Source organism: Somniosus microcephalus, unplaced genomic scaffold (assembly GCF_052327205.1).
Source record: "Somniosus microcephalus isolate GS21.2 unplaced genomic scaffold, FLI_Smic_1.0 unresolved_chr2, whole genome shotgun sequence".
Lineage (NCBI taxonomy): Eukaryota > Metazoa > Chordata > Chondrichthyes > Squaliformes > Somniosidae > Somniosus > Somniosus microcephalus.
The window spans coordinates 64,211,058-64,229,932 of NW_028225180.1; the positions used below are offsets into that span (position 1 = coordinate 64,211,058).

Genomic DNA, 18,875 nt, shown 5'->3' on the forward strand with positions numbered 1-18,875 from the left:
CCACCTCAGGAGGACGAGCAGGAGGACCCTGAGGAGGAGCAGCACCAGGCCAGGAGGGAGCGACAAGGTCCAAGGGCCGTCCGCCGGGGGCTTATTGCTCGACACTTCTAGGCCCCCTGTCAGGGAATGGCCTGGCCCACTGAACGCAGCCGCTTCGCAAGCCCTCAGCCGGTTAACCCAACAACCACTTGAAACATGACACCTGCACATGGTGAATAAATAAACATCTTTATTTGAAAACCTCAGGGCCCTTCCCACATGGAAGAGCAAAACAGAGAAGACCCCCAAAAAACAGTAACAAACTTCTGTCACTCCCAAAACCTGGGGAGGACTAACATAGCATCAGCATCCAAATGGCCTCGTCACTGGCCTAACAAAAACAAGCCCCCCCAACAACACAAAGACCCCCATAAAACAAAAACACATAATGCCCCCCAGAACAGAAGCCCCCGCATCACCCAAACCCTCGGTGAACACACTCTATTGGGTGTGGCGAGAGGGCGTGTGTGTGGACAGGCGTCTTTTGCCCCGGCCCGTCCTGCTGCTGCGCCTCAAGCTGGGCCGTGAGGCTGTGCCGAGGCTGGGGGAAGGATCCTCAGGGCGACAAGGCGTCTCGCCAGATGCCCTTGGGGGTCGGCCTACACGAGGGCGGGCCCGGGAGGGGCCGGCTGGTGGCTGCTGCAGCTGTGGGTGGCCCTCTTCAGTGGCTGCAGGACCTCCTTGCACCGTGGCTGGGGGAGTGGCAGGCTCGCCTGCACCAATGGGTACAAGGTGGGTGATGCCAGGCGCGCGCTGGTCGCCAGACACACGTGCACTCGGGCGGCCTGGCCGGGGAGCAAGCGCGCCAAACTGTGGGTGGCCAGACCGTTGTGCGGCAGCAGGGCGGCGCCTGGCCTGGCGACGCCTCCCCGCCAGTGCGAGGGTCGCAGAAGTCAGTGCCCCAACTGCGCCGGCATGTCCCCGCATCTGCAGTCCCATTGTCTGGACAGCACCTCTCAGCTGGCGACTGGCGTGCTGCGCTGCCTCGAGTTGCTCGACCCCCCTCTCATGCACTGCCACAAGGAGCTCCACCCCCCTGGCGTGCGCTGCAGCGAAAACCTCGAGGCCCCTGGCCTGGGCTTGGCCGAAAGCCACCACACTTTGAGAGAGGCTTTCGATGGCCTGAGGCATCTGTGCCAGCACCTCCATGATTTCCACGTGGCGGCGCTCCGACGCCGCCGACATCTCGTCCAGGAGGCGCACCTCCTGGGCGACGTCCGAGTCCGGACTGGAGGGCGCCTCCACCCTCTGGCCAGAAGGCTGGCGTGCCGCCGGAGCGCTGCCGCGTGCGGCCACGCCACTGACACCAGGTTCTGCCCTCCCCTCCACCGCCTCCCCCCTCTGGGCAGAAGGGTCGCGTGCCGCCGGAGCCTTGCCGCGGGCGTCCATGCCACTGGGACCAGGTTCGGGGCTCCCCTCCCCCGCCTCCCCCTGGCTCTCCGGCACGCCAGACGTATCCCCTTCATTGGCATGTCCTGGAGCGGAGGAGGGTTCCCCCGAGGTGGCGCCTTCCTGCTGCTCCTCCACGTCCTCCTCCTCCGAGGGCCTGGCTGTGTGGGCTTCAGGGAGCACCTCCTCCTCACCAGCTGAAAGCAGGAAGGCACAAGTGTAGCTTTAGAGTGAGGACAGGCCGACAGCGAGGGAGGCCGCACTGGTGCATTATGCGCATTTATCGGCCACTGGGGAAGGATGTAGATCTGATGCGCGAGGGCAAGGATAGAGGTGCAGCCGGTCCTGTCCTTACCAGTGGGCTCCAGTATAGGGTCGGCGTCGCCGATCGCCACAGGCCCAATCACCGGGTGCCGCAGCAGTCGGGCCACCCTCTCTTCCAGAGGCGTCAGCTCCTGGAACTCGCGAGGGCCTCCACCAGTGACACGGAGGCTCCTGGCGTTCCTCGCCAGCTTGGCCTGCAAGAGAAAGGAGGGCGTCTAAGTACAGTGTGGTGCCCTGTAGCTGTGTGTGAGGCCTGCCATGGTGGAATAGCTTGCAGTGTGGTGCCCTGTAGCTGTGTGTGAGGCCTCCCATGGTGGAATAGCTTGCACAGTGTGGTGCCCTGTAGCTGTGTGTGAGGCCTCCCATGGTGGAATAGCTTGCACAGTGTGGTGCCCTGTAGCTCTGTGTGAGGCCTGCCATGGTGGAATAGCTTGCACAGTGTGGTGCCCTGTAGCTGTGTGTGAGGCCTCCCATGGTGGAATAGCTTGCACAGTGTGGTGCCCTGTAGCTCTGTGTGAGGCCTCCCATGGTGGAATAGCTTGCACAGTGTGGTGCCCTGTAGCTCTGTGTGAGGCCTCCCATGGTGGAATAGCTTGCACAGTGTGGTGCCCTGTAGCTCTGTGTGAGGCCTCCCATGGTGGAATAGCTTGCACAGTGTGGTGCCCTGTAGCTCTGTGTGAGGCCTCCCATGGTGGAATAGCTTGCACAGTGTGGTGCCCTGTAGCTCTGTGTGAGGCCTCCCATGGTGGAATAGCTTGCACAGTGTGGTAAGTGCAGAAAGAGCTCTTGATTAACATGCAAGTGCCATTGCAGCGGCAGCAGGGCTGGCCATTAGACCTTGGATGTCCCTTTGGCCCTAATGGGAGGTGCACATGCAAGGATGAGGGGGACATTGGAAAGGGTACTCACCTTGACCAGCCGACATAGGTCGTTGTATTTCTTGCGGCACTGGTCCGCACTCCTGGGAACATCTGAGCTGGAGGAGACCCTCCGGGCAATTTTGGTCCAGGCTTCCCTGAACTGGCTCCTGGGAGCCTTCCTGCCACTAGCCGGGCAAACGACCCGCCTTCTTTTGCGCACCCCATGAAGGAGCACACCCAGCGCATGCTCAGAGAAGCGTTCGGCTCTTTCACGGGCCCTCTCCATGTCCTCCAGGCGTTGATATGCCACACAACCACTCCTGAGGACTAGTTGCAGGGCTACAGCATGCAGGGCGTGGCTGCAGTCAAAGTTGACCCTTCCCCCTTTAAGAGCTGGCCGGCGTCAGGGTGTCTGCTGACACTCACCACATGATCGCACCTGCGCTGCGCCCGGAATCGGCGTTATTAGGCTGCATCGCCGGATTAGCGCCTGAACACAAGGTTCCAACGCCTTGTGCAGCGCTCGGCCAAAAAGTTGGCCAAATCTACTGAATTTCGGCGAGCTCGCCTGCACTTTCCGGCGGGCGCTAAATTTGACGAGCGCCCGACTTTAGCGCCGCAATAGCGTCAGAACTGAATTTCTAGGCCATGAAGTCTAAAAAGACGATCAATGGAAAGGTGCAACAATTAAGGACCAAAAGGGCAATCTTCTTGTGGATGCAGTGGGCATGGCTGAGGTACTAAATGAGTACTTTGCCTCTGTGTTCACTAAAGAGGATGCTGCCAATGTAACAGTAAAGGAGACGGTGGTAGAGAAATTGGACAGGATATAAATAAACCAAGAGGATGTGCTAAAACGGTTAACAGCGCTCAAAGTGTTAAAGTCACTGGTCTGGCTGGGATGCATCCTGGGTTACTGAGAGAAGTAAGGCTCTGGCCACAATCTTTGAATCCTGCTTGGATAAGGGAGTGGTGCCACAGGACTGGAGATTGTAAATGTTACCCCCTTGTTTAAAAATGGGGCGTGTGATAAACTAATTACAAGAAACTTTGTGCTATCCGGCACCCATGGGACCGAGCTACTGCCGTTTTTTTAAAAGCTCCGGATAGACCAGCGTCAATGTTATCAGATAGGAGCTTTTCATCGCAGTATCTGACCACAAAAACTGTTGCTCAGATACAGCTTGTAAACACTCGGCCCGTGGCTTGGAAGCGTCTCTGAAGCTGTTGCTAAGATACAGAGATGCTTTCTAGAGCCTGCCGTGTCTGACCACAAACACTGTTGCTCAGCAACAGCTTGTAAACACTCGGCCCGGTAGCTTGGAAGCGTCTCTGAAGCTGTTGCTAAGCGACAGACGCTTTCCAGAGCCTGCTTGTGAAAAGCAGAAAAAAAACCTAACCAAAACGGCCGCTGATTTCTGCCGTTAGATCAAAGTTGCCGGACATTCAACTTCCGGATAGCACAAAGTTTCCTGTAACTACAGGCGAATCAGTCCAGCGCCAGTGTTGAGGAAACTTGAGATAAATCATTGAGACAATAGCCAGAGACAAAATTACTTGTCACTTGGAAGAACATGGGTTAATAAACTACATCCAGTACAGATTGGTTAAAAGCAAATCGAGTCTGACTAGTTTCATTTCTTCGATGAAATAAGGGAGCGGACCGTTGAAGATTGTACAGTTGATGTCGTGCATATGGAATTTTAGAAGACTTTTGATAAAGTACCTCATAATAGACTTGTTGGCAAAATTGAAGCCAATGACATTAAAGGTGCAATGTTAGCGTGGATACTAAATTAGGGAAAGGACAGAAAGCAGAAGGTTGTGGTGAAGCGAGGTTTTTCAGACTGGAGGGAAGTTATAGTGGTATCCCCAGGGGTTGGTATTACGAGCATTGCTCTTTTTAATATATATTAATGACCTGGACTTGGGTGCATAGTTTGCAGATAACACAAAACTCGCAAAAGTCGTAAGCCCTGAGGAGGATAATAGAAGACGTCAGGAGGACCTAAACCGTCTGGTGAAATGGACAGACACATGGCAGGTTAAATTTAAGGCAGAGAAGTGTGAAGTGATGCATTTTGGAAGAAAGAATGAGGAGATGCAATATAAAATAAATAGTACAAGAGTAAAGGGGGTGCAAGAACAGACAAACATGGGGGCATACATCCAGAAATCTTTGAAGGTGGCAGGACAATTCATAAAGCTTTTAGAAAAGCATACGGGATCACTGGCTTTATAAATAGAGCCATAGGAATATATGAACTTAGGAACAGTAGGCTATTCACTGGCTCAAGCCTGTTCTGCCATTCAATTCAATCATGGCTGATCTTTATCTTAACTCCATTTACCCACCTTGGTTCCATAAGCCTAAATACCATTGCCTAACAAAAATCTATCAAACTCAGTTTTGAAATTTTCAATTGACCCCCAGCCTCAACGGCTGTTGAGTGCGAGTGTTCCAGATTTCCACTACCCTTTGTGTGAAGAAATGCTTTCTAACATCACCACTGAACGGCCTAGCTCTGCTTTTAAGGTTATGCCCCCTTGTACTGGCCTCCTCCAACAGAAAAAACATTTATCTCTCTTTATCTTATCAATTTGCGTTATGATCTGGAATGCACTGTCTGAAAGAGTGGTGGGAGCAGAGGCAACAGTAACTTTAAAACTGAATTAGTTAAATACACGAAGGGGAGAGAGCAGGGGAGTGGGACACATTGGATTGCTCTTTCAGAGAGCGGGTACAGGCACGTTGTGCCGAATGGCCTCATTCGGAGCTGTATGATCCCAAGTTTCTGATGGTGTCGACTTCCAACGTTTTGTTCCTAAGCGTGTAATAAACGATAAATGTACTTGAATGCTATTTACAGAAGCAGACCTGTAGCGTGTGAAATTGCATTTGGAAGTTTTATTCTGTTAACCAGCAAAGGATGACCAAAAATTGTTAAAAAGGGAGAAAATAGAATGCGAGTATTCTAGCAAGAAACATAAAAAAAATTGCAGGAGCTTCTAAAAGTATATAAACATGGAGAGAGTAGCAAAAGTAAGCATTGGTCCATTAGAGGCTGAGACAGGGAAATTATAATGGGGAATAAGAAAATGGCACAGACTTTAAACATATATTTTGTATCTGTCTTCACAGTAGAAGACATATATAGCATAACAAAAAATACTAGGGAACCAAGGGACTAATGAAAGTACTGATATTAATTACTTTAAGTTCCTTAGAGAAAAAAAGTACTTGAGAAATTAATGGCACTAAAAGCCAACAAATCCCCTGGACCTGATGGCCTACATCCTAGAGTTCTAAAAGAGGTAGCTGCAGAGATAGTGGATGCATTGGTTGTGATCTTACAAAATTTCCTAGATTCTGGAACAGTCCCAGCAGATTGGAAGGTAGAAAATGTAACCCCGTTATTCAAGGGGGAAGAGAGAAAGCAGGGACCTACAGGCCAGTGAGCCTGGCATCAGGAAAGTGCTGGAATCCATTATTAAGGGAGTGGGTAGGAAGGCACTTAGAAAATCATAATATGATCAGGAAGAGCCAACATGGTTTTATGAAAGGGAAATTATGCTTAAACAATTTATTAGTGTCTTTTGAGGATGCAACTAGATGGGTAGATAAAGGGGAACTGGTGGATGTAATATATTTGGATTTCCAAAAGACATTTGATAAGGTGCCACATAAAAGTTTGCTACGCAAGATAAGGGCTCATGGGGTTGAGGGTAATATATTAGCTACAAGGACAGGTTGGAGAAGCTGGATTTGTTTTCATTGGAGCAGAGGTTGAGGGGTAATTTGATAGAGGTGTACAAGATTATGACGGGTTTGGATAGGCTAGACGGGGAAAGGCTGTTCCTACTAGTGGATGGTTCAACGACTAGGGCACATAGATTTAAGGTTTTGGCCAAGAGATACAGGGGGGTCGTGAGGAAAAGAAAAGTTACGCAGCGAGTGGTGAGGACCTGGAACTCACTGCCAATGGAAGTGGTAGAAGCGGAGACATTCAATATTTTCAAGCGGAGACTGGATAGGCACTTGAGGGAAATAAAGTTGCAGGGCTACGGGGATAGAGCGGGGGAATGGGACTGACTGGATTGCTCTATAGAGAGCCAGCGCAGACTCGATGGGCTGAATGGCCTCCTTCTGTGCCGTTATGATTCTATTAGCATCGATAGAGGATTGGTTAACTGACAGAAAACAGAGTAGGGATAAACAGGTCATTTTCAGCTTGGCAGGTCGTAACTAGTGCGTTGCCACAAGGAACAGTGCTTGGTCCTCTGCTATTTACAAACTATATTAATGACTTAGATGAAGGGTCCGAGTGCAATGTAGCCAAGTTTGCTGACGATACAAAACTAGGTGGGAATGTAAGCTATGAGGAGGACACAAAGAGCCTGCAAAGGGATATGGGCAGGTTAAGTGTGTGGGCAATAAGGTGACAGATGGAATATAATGTGGGGAAATGTGTGGTTTATTCACTTTAGTAGGAAGAATAGAAAAACAGAACCTTTTTTTAAATGGTGAAAAATTATTAAATGTTGGTGTTCAGAAAGATTTAGCTGTTCTCGTACAGGAAACAAAGTTAGCATGCAGGTACAGCAAGCAATTAGGAAGGTGAATGGCATGTTGAACTTTATTACAAGCGGGTTGGAGTACAACAGTAAGGAAGTCTTGCTACAGTTGTACAGGGCTTTGATGAGACCACACCCGGAGTACCGTGCAGAGTTTTGGTCACCTTATCGATAAAGACAGTAGAGAAAAATGTTCTTAGCTCCGAAAATCAAGTAAAAGAATCAGTTTGGGTGGAACTAAGAAACAGCAAGGGGCAGAAAACGTTGGTTGGAGGTGTTTATAGGCCCCCAAACTGTATTTGTAATGTAGTGCAGAGTATAAATCAGAAAACTAGAGGTGCATGTAGCAAGGGTAATACCTTAATCATGGGAGACTTTAATCTACATATAGACTGGGCAAAACAAATTTGCAGTAATAGTGTGGAGGACATCATCTGAGTCAATGGGACTCTCTGATCTTTCTCCCCAGTCCATCTCCAGCACCAGTGTGTATCGGAGTCAATGGGACTCTCTCTGACCTTTCTCCCCAGTCCATCTCCAGGACCAGTGAGTATCTAAGTCTGAAGTTTATATTGAGTTTGAAAGCGATTTAGTTAAATCTGAAACTAGGGTTTGAAATCTAAAGCAAACTACGTAGGTATGAGGGGCGAATTGGCTAAGGTAGATTGGGAAACTACAGTACATTAAAAAGGTATGGAGGTAGACAAGCAATGGCTAGCATTTAAACAATTAATACATAATTTACAACAAATACACATTCCTTTAAGGCACAAAAATCCCACAGGAAAAGTGGTACAACCGCAGCTAACAAGAGAAGTTAAAGATAGTATGAGATCAAAGGAAGAGGCTTAAAATGTTGCCAAGAAGAGTAGTAAGCCTGAAGATTGGAAGGATTTTAGAATTCAGCAAAGGAGGACCAAGAAATTGATAAAGAAAGGGAAAATAGAATGAAAGTAAACTAGCGAGAGACATAAAAACAGACTGTAAAAGCTTCTACGGGTATCGTCAACAGGAAAATATTAGTAAAAGTAAACGTGGGTCCCTTACAGGCGGAGAAAAGAGAAATTATAATGGGGAATAAGGAAATGGCTTATCTGTGAAGACAAACACAAAGAAATTCCCGGAAATAGTGGAGAACCAAGGGTCTAGCGAGAATGAGGAACTGATAGAAATTAGTATCAATAAACAAAAATAGTACTGGAGAAATTAATGGGACTGAAAGCCAATCAATCCCCTGGACCTGATGGTCTACATCCTCGGATTTTGAAAAAGGTGTCTATAGAGATAGTGGATGCATTGGTTCTCATTTTCCAAAATTCCAGATTCTAGAACAGTTCCCGCAGATTGGAAGGTAGCAAATGTAACCCCACGATTTAAGAAAGGAGGGAGAGGGAAAACAGGGAATAACAGGCCAGTTAGCCTGGCATCAGTAGCAGGGAAAATGCTAGAATCTATTATTAAGGACTAGGTAACAGAGCACTTAGAAAATAATAATAGGATTGGACAGTCAACACGGATTTATGAAAGGGAAATCGTGTTTTACAAGTCTGTTAGAGTTTTTTGAGATTATAACTCACAGGATAAGGGGGAACCAGTGGATGTGGTGTATTTGGATTTTCAGTAGGCATTTAATAAGGTGCCACACACAAGGTTATTAAACAAAATTAGGGCTCTGGGGAATGGGGGTAATATACTAGCATGGATTGAGGATTGGTTAACTGACAGAAAACAGAGAGTAGGAATAAATGGGTCATTTTCGGGTTGGCAGGCTGTAACTAGTGGGGTACCACAAGGATCAGTGCTTGGGCCTCAGCTATTCACTATATCAATGATTTGGATGAGTCGACCAAAAGTAATATATCCAAGTTTGCCGATGATACAAAGCTGGGTGGGAATGTAAGTTGTGAGGAGGGTGCAAGGAGGCTTCAAGGGGATATACACAGGCTAAGTGTGTGGGCAAGAACATGGCACATGGAATATAACGTGGAGAAATGAAACGTTATCCACTTTGGTAGAAAAAAATAGAAAAGCAGAGTATTTTTTAAAATGGTGAGAGATTGGGAAATGTTGGTGTTCAGAGGGTCCTGGGTGTCCTTGTACACGAATTACTGAAAGTTAACATGCAGGTATAGCAAGCAATTAGGAAAGCAAATGGTGTGTTGGCCTTTATCACAAGAGGATTTGATTATAAGAGTAAAGACGTCTTATTACAATTATATAGGGCCCTGGTGAGACTACACCGGGAGTATTGTGTACAGTTTAAGTCTCCTTACCCAAGGAAGGATATACTTGCCATAGAATCATAGAAATTTACAGCACAGAAGGAGGCCATTCGGCCCATCTTGTCCGTGCCGGCTGACAAAGAGCTATCCACCCTAATCCCACTTTCCAACACTTGGTCCGTAGCCTTGTAGGTTATGGTACTTCAAGTGCATATCCAAGTACTTTTTAAATGTGATGAGGGTCTCTGCCTCTACCATCCTTTCAGGCAGTGAGTTCCAGACCTCCGCCCAGCTCTGGGTGAAAACAATTCTCCTCAAATCCCCTCTAAACTTCCGACCAATTATTTAAATCTATGCCCCCTGGTTAATGACCCTTCTGCTAAGGGAAATAGTTCCTTTCCATCCACTCTATCTCAGCCCCTCAAAGAAAACAACACCAGCCTCTCCAATCTTTCCACATAACTAAAATTCTCCAGTCCAGGAAACATCCTCGGAAATCTCCTCTGTACCCTCTCTAGCGCAATCACATCTTTCCTGTAATGTGGCGACCAGAACTGCACACAGTGCTCTAGCTGAGGTCTAACTAGCGTTTTATACAGTTCAAGCACAACCTCCCTGCTCTTAAATTCTATGCCTTGACTAATAAAGGCATATGCTTTTCTTAACCATCTTATCTACCTGCCCTGCTACCTTTAGGGATCTGTGGACATGCACTCCAAGGTCCCTCTGTTCCCCTGCACTTATCAGTGTCCTACCATTTATTGTGTATTCTCTTGCCTTGTTGGCGCTCCCCAAAAGCATTACCTCGCACTTCTCCAGATTGAATTCCATTTGCCACTGTTCTGCCCACCTGACCAGTCCATTGCAGTCTGCAGCTTTCTTCTTCATTATCCACCGCACTGCCAATTTTTGTATCATCTGCAAACTTCTTAATCATACCCCCTACATTAAAGTCTATATCATTGATATATATATTACAAAAAGCAAGGGGCCCAGTACTGGGCCCTGTAGAACCCCACTGGAAACAGCCTTCCAGTCACAAAAAACACCCATTGACCATCACCCTTTGCTTCCTACTTCTGAGCCAATTTTGGATCAAACTTACCACTTCGCCTTGGATCCCATGGGCTTTTAATTTCGTGATCAGTCTGCCATGTGGGACCTTATCAAAAACCTTGCTAAAATCCATATAGACTGCATCAAATACACTACCCTCATCGACCCTCGTCACCTCCTCAAAAAATTCAATCAAGTTAGTCAGACACGACCTCCCCATAACAAATCCATGCCTTGATTAATCCATGTCTTTTTAAATGAAGACTTATCCTGTGCCTCAGAATTTTTTCCAATAATTTTCCCACTACCGAGGCTAGGCTGACTGGCCTGCAATTTCTCGGTCTATCCCTATCTTCCTTTTTAAACAACGGTACCACGTTAGCAGTCCTCCAGTTCTCTGGCATCACATCTGCAGCGAGGGTTGGAAAATGATGGTCAGAGCCTCTGCTATTTCATCCCTTAGAGAGAGTGCAATGAAGGCTCACCAGACTGGTTCCTGGGATGGGGAAATTTTCCTCGGAGAACATAAGAAATAGGAGCAGGAATAGGCCACTTGGCCCCTTGAGCCTGCTCCACCATTCAATAAGATCAGGGCTGATCTTGGCTCAAAGCCACTTCCTTGCCCGCTCCCCATAATCCTTCACTCCCTTATCTTGTAATAATCTGTCTATCTCCACCTTAAATGTATTTAATGACCCAGCCTCCACAGCTCTCTGGGGCAGAGAATTCCACAGATTTACAACCCTCAGAAGAAATTCCTCCTCATTTCAGTTCTAAAATGGCGACCCTTTATTCTGAAACTATGCCCCCGAGTTCTAGATTTCCCCACGAGGGGAAACATCCTCTCTGCGTCTACCTTGTCGAGCCCCCTCAGTATCTTATCTGTTTCAATAAGATCACCTCTCATTCTTCTAATTTACAATGAGTATAGGCCCAACCTGCTCAACCTTTCCTCATAAGTCAGCCTTCATCTCAGGAATCAACCGTATGAATCGTCTCTGAACGGAGGAGAGGCTGAGTAGACTAGGCCTATATTCTCTAGAGTTTAGAAAAATGAGAGGTGATCTCATTGAAACATACAAAATTCTTACAGGGCTCGACAGGGTAGATGCAGGGAGAATGTTTCCCCTGGCTGTGGAGAATAGAACCAGGGGTCACAGACTCAGAATAAGGGGTCAGCTATTTAGGACTGAGATGAGGAGAAATTTCTTCACTCAGAGGGTGGAGGAGGCTCAGTCATTGAGTATATTCAAGACAGAGATCGATAGATTTTTGAATATTAAGGGAATCAAGGGATATCAAGGGATATGGGGATAGTGCAGGAAAGGGGAGATGAGGCAATAGATCAGCCGTGATCTTATTGAATGACGAAGCAGGCTCGAAGGGTCAAATGGCCTCCTCCTGCTCCTATTTATTATGTTCTTAAAGAAGTGAGTTTTAGGCTGCTCTAACAGGAGGAGAGGGAAGCAGAGAGGTTTAGGTACGGAATTTCAGAGCCGGGACAGCCGAAGGCACGGCCGCCACCATTGGAATGAGGATAGGGTGAAATGCACAAAAGACCAGAGTCAGAGAAACAGAGAGATCTTGGAGGTGGGGGGCGTGTAGGACTGGAGGAGGTTACAGAGACTGGAAGGGACAAGACCATGAAGGGATTTAAACGAGGATGAGAGTTTTAATTTGGAGGTGCTGGGGGAGCAGGAGCCAATGTAGGTTCGCTAGAACAGGGGTGATTGCTGAGCAGGGTTTTTGATGCATTTAAGTTTACGGAGGGTGAAAGGATCAAGGCCGACCCAGAGAGCACTGGGAAATTCGAGTCTCCAGGTGATAAAAGTATGGATGAGGGTTTCAGCAGCAGATTGGTAGAAGCAGTGACGAAGATGGCTGCTGTTACGGAGGTGAAAGTTGGCAGTCTTTGAGCTGCAGAGAATATCGGGTCAGAAGCTCAGCTTGGCGTCAGATAGAACGCTGCAGTTGCGAACAGTATGTTTAAATCTGAGACACTGATTGGGACGGGGAGCGAATCATTGGCGAGGGAACAGAATTCCTGGCAGTTGCCGAAGACCATGGGCTAAAAATTCGGTGGGTAGCACCACCAGTTAGCGCCTAAAGAGGGCAGTCAGTGGCTGTAGCGCCACTGGCCGCGCCTCCCGCGATATTTGTCGGGGGCGCTAATGGCGGCGTTAGCCTGTAGCGCTGCGCCGCCACCGATGAAGTCATTGGTGTGCACAGCGCCCCGCTACCGCCCCGATCGCTATATTTGTTTGCAACCGCCTCCGCTACTCTGGCCGCAAATCGCGCCCGGTTCACGGGGCTTACCTGTGGCGGGAGCGGCGCAAATTAAGGTGGAGGTGCTGGCCGGCCATTTTTCCCGGTGGCCGCCTGCCAGCACCTCCGTCCCCGGCCTCCTGATCGCCCCCCCCCCCCCCGCGCATTGCCGACTGTGTCCCGAGGGCCCGGCACTTCCCCTCGGTGCCGGGCTCTTTTGCCGGTACTCGCGATCGGGCATCGTGCTGGTGCAGGCCCCTCCCCCTTAAGAACGGGAGGAAGGCCTGCAGTACCACAGCACGTTGCGCTGTGATATTCAGTTACTGCTCCGAACGCAGCGGTAATTCCGGCGCCCAGACGATCTGGCCACCCCGTTTGCGCCTCCACTGAATTTTTAGCCCCATGTCTTTGATCGTCCCAATGTTTAATTGGAGAGATGTGTAGCTCATCACAGATGGATGTCGGACAAGCAGCGTGAGAAAGCAGAGTCAGTGGAGGGTTCCAGAGGTGGAGGAGATGTGGAGCAGTGTGTTGTCAGGATACAGGTGAATGTTGCACACTTGTCTTCGGATAATGTCTCCAAGGGGCAGCACGTAGATGAGAAATAGGAGGGGCGAGGATAGATCCATGGGGGACTCCAGAGGTTAAAGCACGGGAGCGGGAAGAGAAGCTGTTGATGGAGATTCTCTGACTACTAGATGGGTAAAAGTGGAATAAAGCGAGGACAGTCCCACTGAGCTGGATAACGGACGAGAGGCGTTGGATGATATTGTGCTCGATCGTGTAAAAGAGTGCAGAGGTCAAGAAGAATGAGGGATAGTTTACCACGGTCACAGTCTTAGAAAGTGTCGATTGGGACTTTGGTTATTGCGATTTCAGTGCTGTGGCAGGAACAGAAACCCAACTGGAGAGAGTCAAATTGAAGCTGTGAAAAAGATGGGCAGAGATTCGGGAGGTGACCAAACATTGAGGAAAGGGAGGCTGGAGATGGAGATGCACATGTCTAACTCTTCACCCACGTGTCAAACTGGGCGAGTCTCTGATCAAACTCTCTCCTCTGAAATACACAAGTCTCATTCAATGTTGAACTCATTTCACTTTTACAGAATATTCCACGCGCTCTGGCTGGGCGACTGGAATCTCCCACTTCCACCAGAGGAGTTTGCTTGTTGCAGGCTACAGAATAAGACCAAAGCTCGGTTTGTACCAAACTGTCTCAGAAAATGTGGTATCGTCACTTCCTGTTTTACATAGAATTAACAGCAGAGAAACAGGCTATTCAGCCCAAGTGGTCTGTGCCGGTGTTTATGGTCCACACGAGCCGGCTGCCACAGCTCTTATTCTATATTTGGATAAAGAAGTAGGTTTTAAGGAGCATCTTAAAGGAGCAGAGAGAGGTAGAGATGTTTAAAGAGGAAATTCCAGAGCTTAGCGCCTCTGCAGCTAAAGGCACGGCCGGCAATGGTGGAGAGAAGGAAATCAGAGATGTGCCACAGATCAGAATTGGAGGAGGGAAGGGATTTCGGAGGGACGTAGGACTTGGAGATTACAGAGATAGGGAGGGGCAAGGCCATGGAGGGGTTTGAAAACAAGGATGAGAATTATAAAATCAGTGTAACGCCAGACCCGGAGCCAATACAGGTCAGCGAGCACAGGGATGATGGGTGAACGGGACTTGTTGAGAGTTAGAACACGGAGCAGATTTTTGGAGGAGGTCAAGTTTATGGAGAGTGGGAGGAGGAGGCCGGCCAGGAGAGCCTTGGAACAGTCACGTCTAGAGGTAACAAAGGAATGGATAAGGGTATCAACAACAGATAAGCTGAAGCAGGGGCAGAGACCGGCGCTGTTATGGAGCTGGAAGTAGACGGTGCTGGTCATGGAGTGGTTATGTGATCAGAAGCATATCATATGGTCAAGTACGACAGCAAGGTTGTGAATGCTCTGCTTTAGCCTCAGACAGTGGGCAGAGAGAGGGATGGAGTCGATGTCTCGGGAACACAGCTCGTGGCAGGGCAGAAGACAATGGCTAATTTTACCTTTCTACCTGCCCCACAGGTGCTGTTCACCCATGAGAATCCTTTCCACTAGCATAGCTGGTTGATGCTTTTCATGCATCTCCACATCAGCAGGGTGCACGGTCTAGGAAACACTTAAAATGGAAAGCCTGGTCACACTCATAGGCCGAGGGGTTGGGCGTCCAGCGGGCACAGGGGTTATGTCAGTGTGGCGGGGGTAGAGTCAAAGGAAAGAGAGGGGGAGGCAGGGGCAGAGTGGGGACAGGAATTTATTGCGCTCTGGACAGTCTTACCCTGAATATAACAGACATTGTACAAGGGAGGAAACTTACATCTCTTCTAATATCAAAACCAACTTCTAATATTATCACTAACAGCAAAATACTGGAGATGCTGGAAATCTGTCATAAATGCTGAAAATGCTGGAAACACTCAGCGGGTCAGGCAGTGTCTGTGGGGAGGGGGCGGTGGGGTTAACAGTTCAGGTCAATGACCTTTCCGGAGAACAGGTTCAGGATCTGAAACATTAACCCCACCTTCCTCTCCCCACAGACACTGCCTGACCCGCTGAGTGTTTCCAGCATTTTCAGCTTTTATTTCTAATGTTTTTACTCATCCCCATTTCAAACTATATTCTGTGTTTTACTTGGTTTGGGTTCTCACCATTTCAGAATCCACTGGCAATCTGATGCTCGCTGTGTATCTGACGTTGATTTTGGAAGCACATTCCCTGCTTGTTGTTGTTGTTCTACTTCTGTATTGTGTGTGTCTGTGACCAATGAAACAGGAGGCAAACACTAACCCGGCGTTTAATGTCTTTCACCGCCCCCAGAAATAAACACTGTGGATGTCCAAAGGTAATGAAGCTGTGCTCAGCAGTAACTATCTGACAATACTCCGTACCTGCTGGTCACAGGCCACGATGATCTTTGAGGTTTGTCTCTGCATCGTGTTCAATAAATAGACTATAATTAGTTTCTCTGTTCAATCTTTCCCCTTGATTTGTCACCAGATCTGAGCTATTTTAACACTGAGATCTGATGGTGTCGGTGAGTTCAGCCCCACCTAATAAACAGACACGTGTCAGTCTGCAGGGCTCTGCCCCAGACTGGAGTCATCTCTTAGATCAAACTCCTTTACTCCAAAATACACACAAGATTTGCTATGACTGTGTTTAGAGACAGAAACTGATCTCACTTCACATTCCATTGCTAGATAATTGTGCTCGGTGGTCAGACTCTCCCAGTCTCATTCTCACCATTTCCTGCCTTACCTTGTAACCATTGTGGACTGTCTACAGGACCAGTGTGTATCAGAGTGAATGGGACTCTCTCTGACCTTTCTCCCCAGTCCATCTCCAGGACCGGTGCATATCTGAGTCAATGGGACTCCCTCTGACCTTTCTCCCCAGTCCATCTACAGGACCATTGTGTATGAGTCAATGGGACTCTCTGACATTTCTCCCCAGTCGATCTCTGGAATCTCTTTGAATCGGAAGGATTCTCTCTGGTTGGTGCTCTCACAATCCTGTGCTGCTTCACCTGCTGTTGTTCCTCAGTCGACAATCCCGGTTTACTTCCAGCTGTGGACCTTCCTCAATCACTCCGTCATTCACCGGAAGATCTAATTATGGCAGAGCAGAAAATGAGAACAATATTGAAAGCGTGAAATAATGTAATGTAGACTTTTCTTCCGCTAACTAAACGTTAAATTTCAAGGCCGAGTATTTGTTTAATTTTGTCCCTTTCCTCAGGTCCTCAGTTCCGGGGCTGCGTGTTTAGTTTGGAGATTTTCCTCACAGTAAAATTCCGGCCGCCTGAGACACCCCCAGTTTCACTGCTGTGGGCGAAAATGCCCCATTTTGTGTCCAAACTGCCTGAACCCACCGCGCCCTCCACCCCCGGACCAGCCCCTGTATTGTGAGCCGGTTCAGCACATTCCCCGGGAGCTGATGCTGACAGGAATCTCCCCTCCGTTTCTCTGCGGAGTTACAAACCGGGGCTGTGACTCTGTGAAGCCCCTCCCTCCCTCCCTGTGATCTAAACTCTGGGCTGAGCAGCCGCGCTGTCAGGCCGTGTGCTGAATGGAGCCAAGTTCCCTCAGTCACAGAGCACGGCCCCTGTAACCCGGGCAACCATCCTGTTTCTTACCGTCAGTCACACACCGGCCCGCGCCGCCCAGCCCGGCACACAGCAAACCCCGCCCACTGCACATCCCCGGATCAGCAAAGGAGCGGCACTGCGCCTGCGCAGGAGAGCAAGGGAGCGGCACTGCGCCTGCGCGAGAGAGCAAGGGAGCGGCACTGCGCCTGCGCGGGAGAGCAAGGGAGCTGCATTGCGCCTGCGCGGGAGAGCAAGGGAGCGGCACTGCGCCTGCGCGGGAGAGCAAGGGAGCACGAACGCATTACTACAGCGCCCCCAGTGGTAGGACTTCATCGGACCATAGCAACAAGAGGGGCCCATTCAGCCCCTCCAGCCTGTTCCACCATTCAATTAAACCATGGCTGATCTGTGTCTCGACCCTAACCTTGGTTCCGTAACCCTTAATGCCCAACAAACATCTATTAATACGGTTCACTTGGTTAATCCCGGGGATGAGGGGATGGACATATGAGGAGAGGTTGAGTAGATTGGGACTCTACTCATTGGAGTTCAGAAGAATGAGAGGCTGTGGCGACACGCCACCACTGGACATAATCCGCTCACGGCGGCACGGACAGTTTAAGCAGAAGCCCCCAGCCGGGGGCCCTTTCCTCCAGCAACTTGTTTCCCGCAGGGACAGGCTGCCGGGAGCACTTCCTGTCTGGGAAGTATTTAAGTGGATGCGCGGGCTTTTCTAGTTCCTGTTTGCCATGTGGTTAGAATAAAGCAGTTGTGTTTTCAATAGCTCTGGTCTCGACTCCCACGTTTGCCGCGGTATCTCAACAAGGCGATCTTATTGAAACATATAAGATTGTGAAGGGGTTGGATCGGGTGGATGCAGGGAAGATGTTTCCGATGATGGGTGAAACTAGAACTAGGTGGCATAGTCTTAGAATAAGGGGCTGCTCTTTCAAAACTGAGATGAGGAGGAACTACTTCACTCAGAGGGTGGTAGGTCCATGGAATATGCTGCCCCAAAAAGCTGTAGAAGCTACATCATTACATAAATTTAAAACAGATATAGACAGTTTCCTAGAAGTAAAGGGAATTAAGGGTTACAGGGAGCGGGCAGGAATTTGGACATGAGTCTAGGTTCGGATCGGTCATGGCCCTGTGGGTAGCGGAGCGGGCCCAGGGGCCGTGTAGCCTGATCCTGCTCCTATTTCATGTGTCTAATTCTGTTAGATTCAGGAGATGGTTCTGTGATAGTGGATTGGCGGTTAGGATCAGATCAGCCATGATCTTATTGAATGGCGGAGCAGGCTCGAGGGGCCGATTGGCCTACTCCTGCTCCTATTTCTTATGTTCTTATGGGGCGGGAGAGTGGAGTGAGGTCGATGATCAGCCAGGATCTGGTTGAATGTCGGAGCAGGCTCGAGGGCCGTGTCACCCACTCTTGCTCCTGTTTCTGATGTTCTGAAGGAGCTGGAAAGTGGGACTGGGGAGGATCGCTCTCTGTGGGACAGGCCGGCGCGGACAAGACTCCTTCTGAGCTGTAAATGTCTGTGATTCTCGGATCCCCGCACCATCGCCGCCCGCCCGCCCAGTCTCTGATCCGGCTCCATCCGCCAGTCCTCAGTCCGGTTCCCAGCAGCTTCACCGTAACTCGGCCATTTTATCTCCTGAACCGTTTCTTCCTCAACCGAGTTTTACAAAAGCCCGCGCTTCATCCGGGAAGCGGGAGCAGCACCGAGCATGCGCACTGCGGCCACAGAGCTCGCAAGCGCAACAAATTAAATCGATCACTGAGTCCGCCTCTTCTGTTGGCTGCGACTCGCAGATTGACAGCTGCGCTCACCAATCAGAGGCCGGAACGACACAGGGCCCCGCCCACTGTGTTGAAAAGCGTTTGCGACTCGGGGTCACGTGGCTCCTGATGTGACCCCGCGCGGCCGTTAAACCAACTCAGCGCGAGCCCAGGAGCGCGCGTTGACGTCATAACTCCGCGGGTGCCGTTGCTGAGGGGCGTGGCCACCATCATTGCGCCTG

The 18,875-nt window shown here is 49.4% G+C and overlaps 2 protein-coding genes and 1 pseudogene across 3 annotated transcripts in view; 1 reads left to right on the forward strand and 2 right to left on the reverse strand.

Annotated features, from left to right (window-relative positions):
* The window catches only part of LOC147092741 (NACHT, LRR and PYD domains-containing protein 3-like), a 45,142-nt gene extending 28,522 nt beyond the window's left edge, over positions 1 to 16,620 (reverse strand). The window contains exon 1 of the mRNA XM_085976396.1: positions 16,019 to 16,620. Coding sequence (XP_085832522.1) covers positions 16,019 to 16,100 — 82 coding nt within the window. The 5' untranslated portion in view covers positions 16,101 to 16,620. The remainder of the gene's footprint in view (positions 1 to 16,018) is intronic.
* The window catches only part of LOC147092727 (NACHT, LRR and PYD domains-containing protein 3-like), a 1,209,123-nt pseudogene that overhangs the window by 1,127,440 nt on the left and 62,808 nt on the right, over positions 1 to 18,875 (forward strand). The gene's annotated exons all lie outside the window — the stretch shown is intronic.
* On the reverse strand, positions 208 to 16,025 carry LOC147092742 (uncharacterized). Its single transcript, XM_085976000.1, has 3 exons — positions 15,409 to 16,025; positions 1,784 to 1,946; positions 208 to 1,625 (listed from the first exon to the last, which is right to left on the reverse strand). The coding sequence occupies exons 1-3, from the start codon at positions 15,409 to 15,411 to the stop codon at positions 481 to 483; spliced, it is 1,311 nt and encodes a 436-aa protein (XP_085832126.1). The 5' UTR covers positions 15,412 to 16,025; the 3' UTR covers positions 208 to 480.

What these genes read in the sequence shown, in the direction of transcription:
- LOC147092742 (XM_085976000.1), bottom strand. An exon ending in CCCTATACTGGAGCCCACTG is followed by an intron (nt 1,626 to 1,783) that starts GTAAGGACAGGA and finishes TCCTGCTTTCAG; the next exon opens with CTGGTGAGGAGGAGGTGCTC.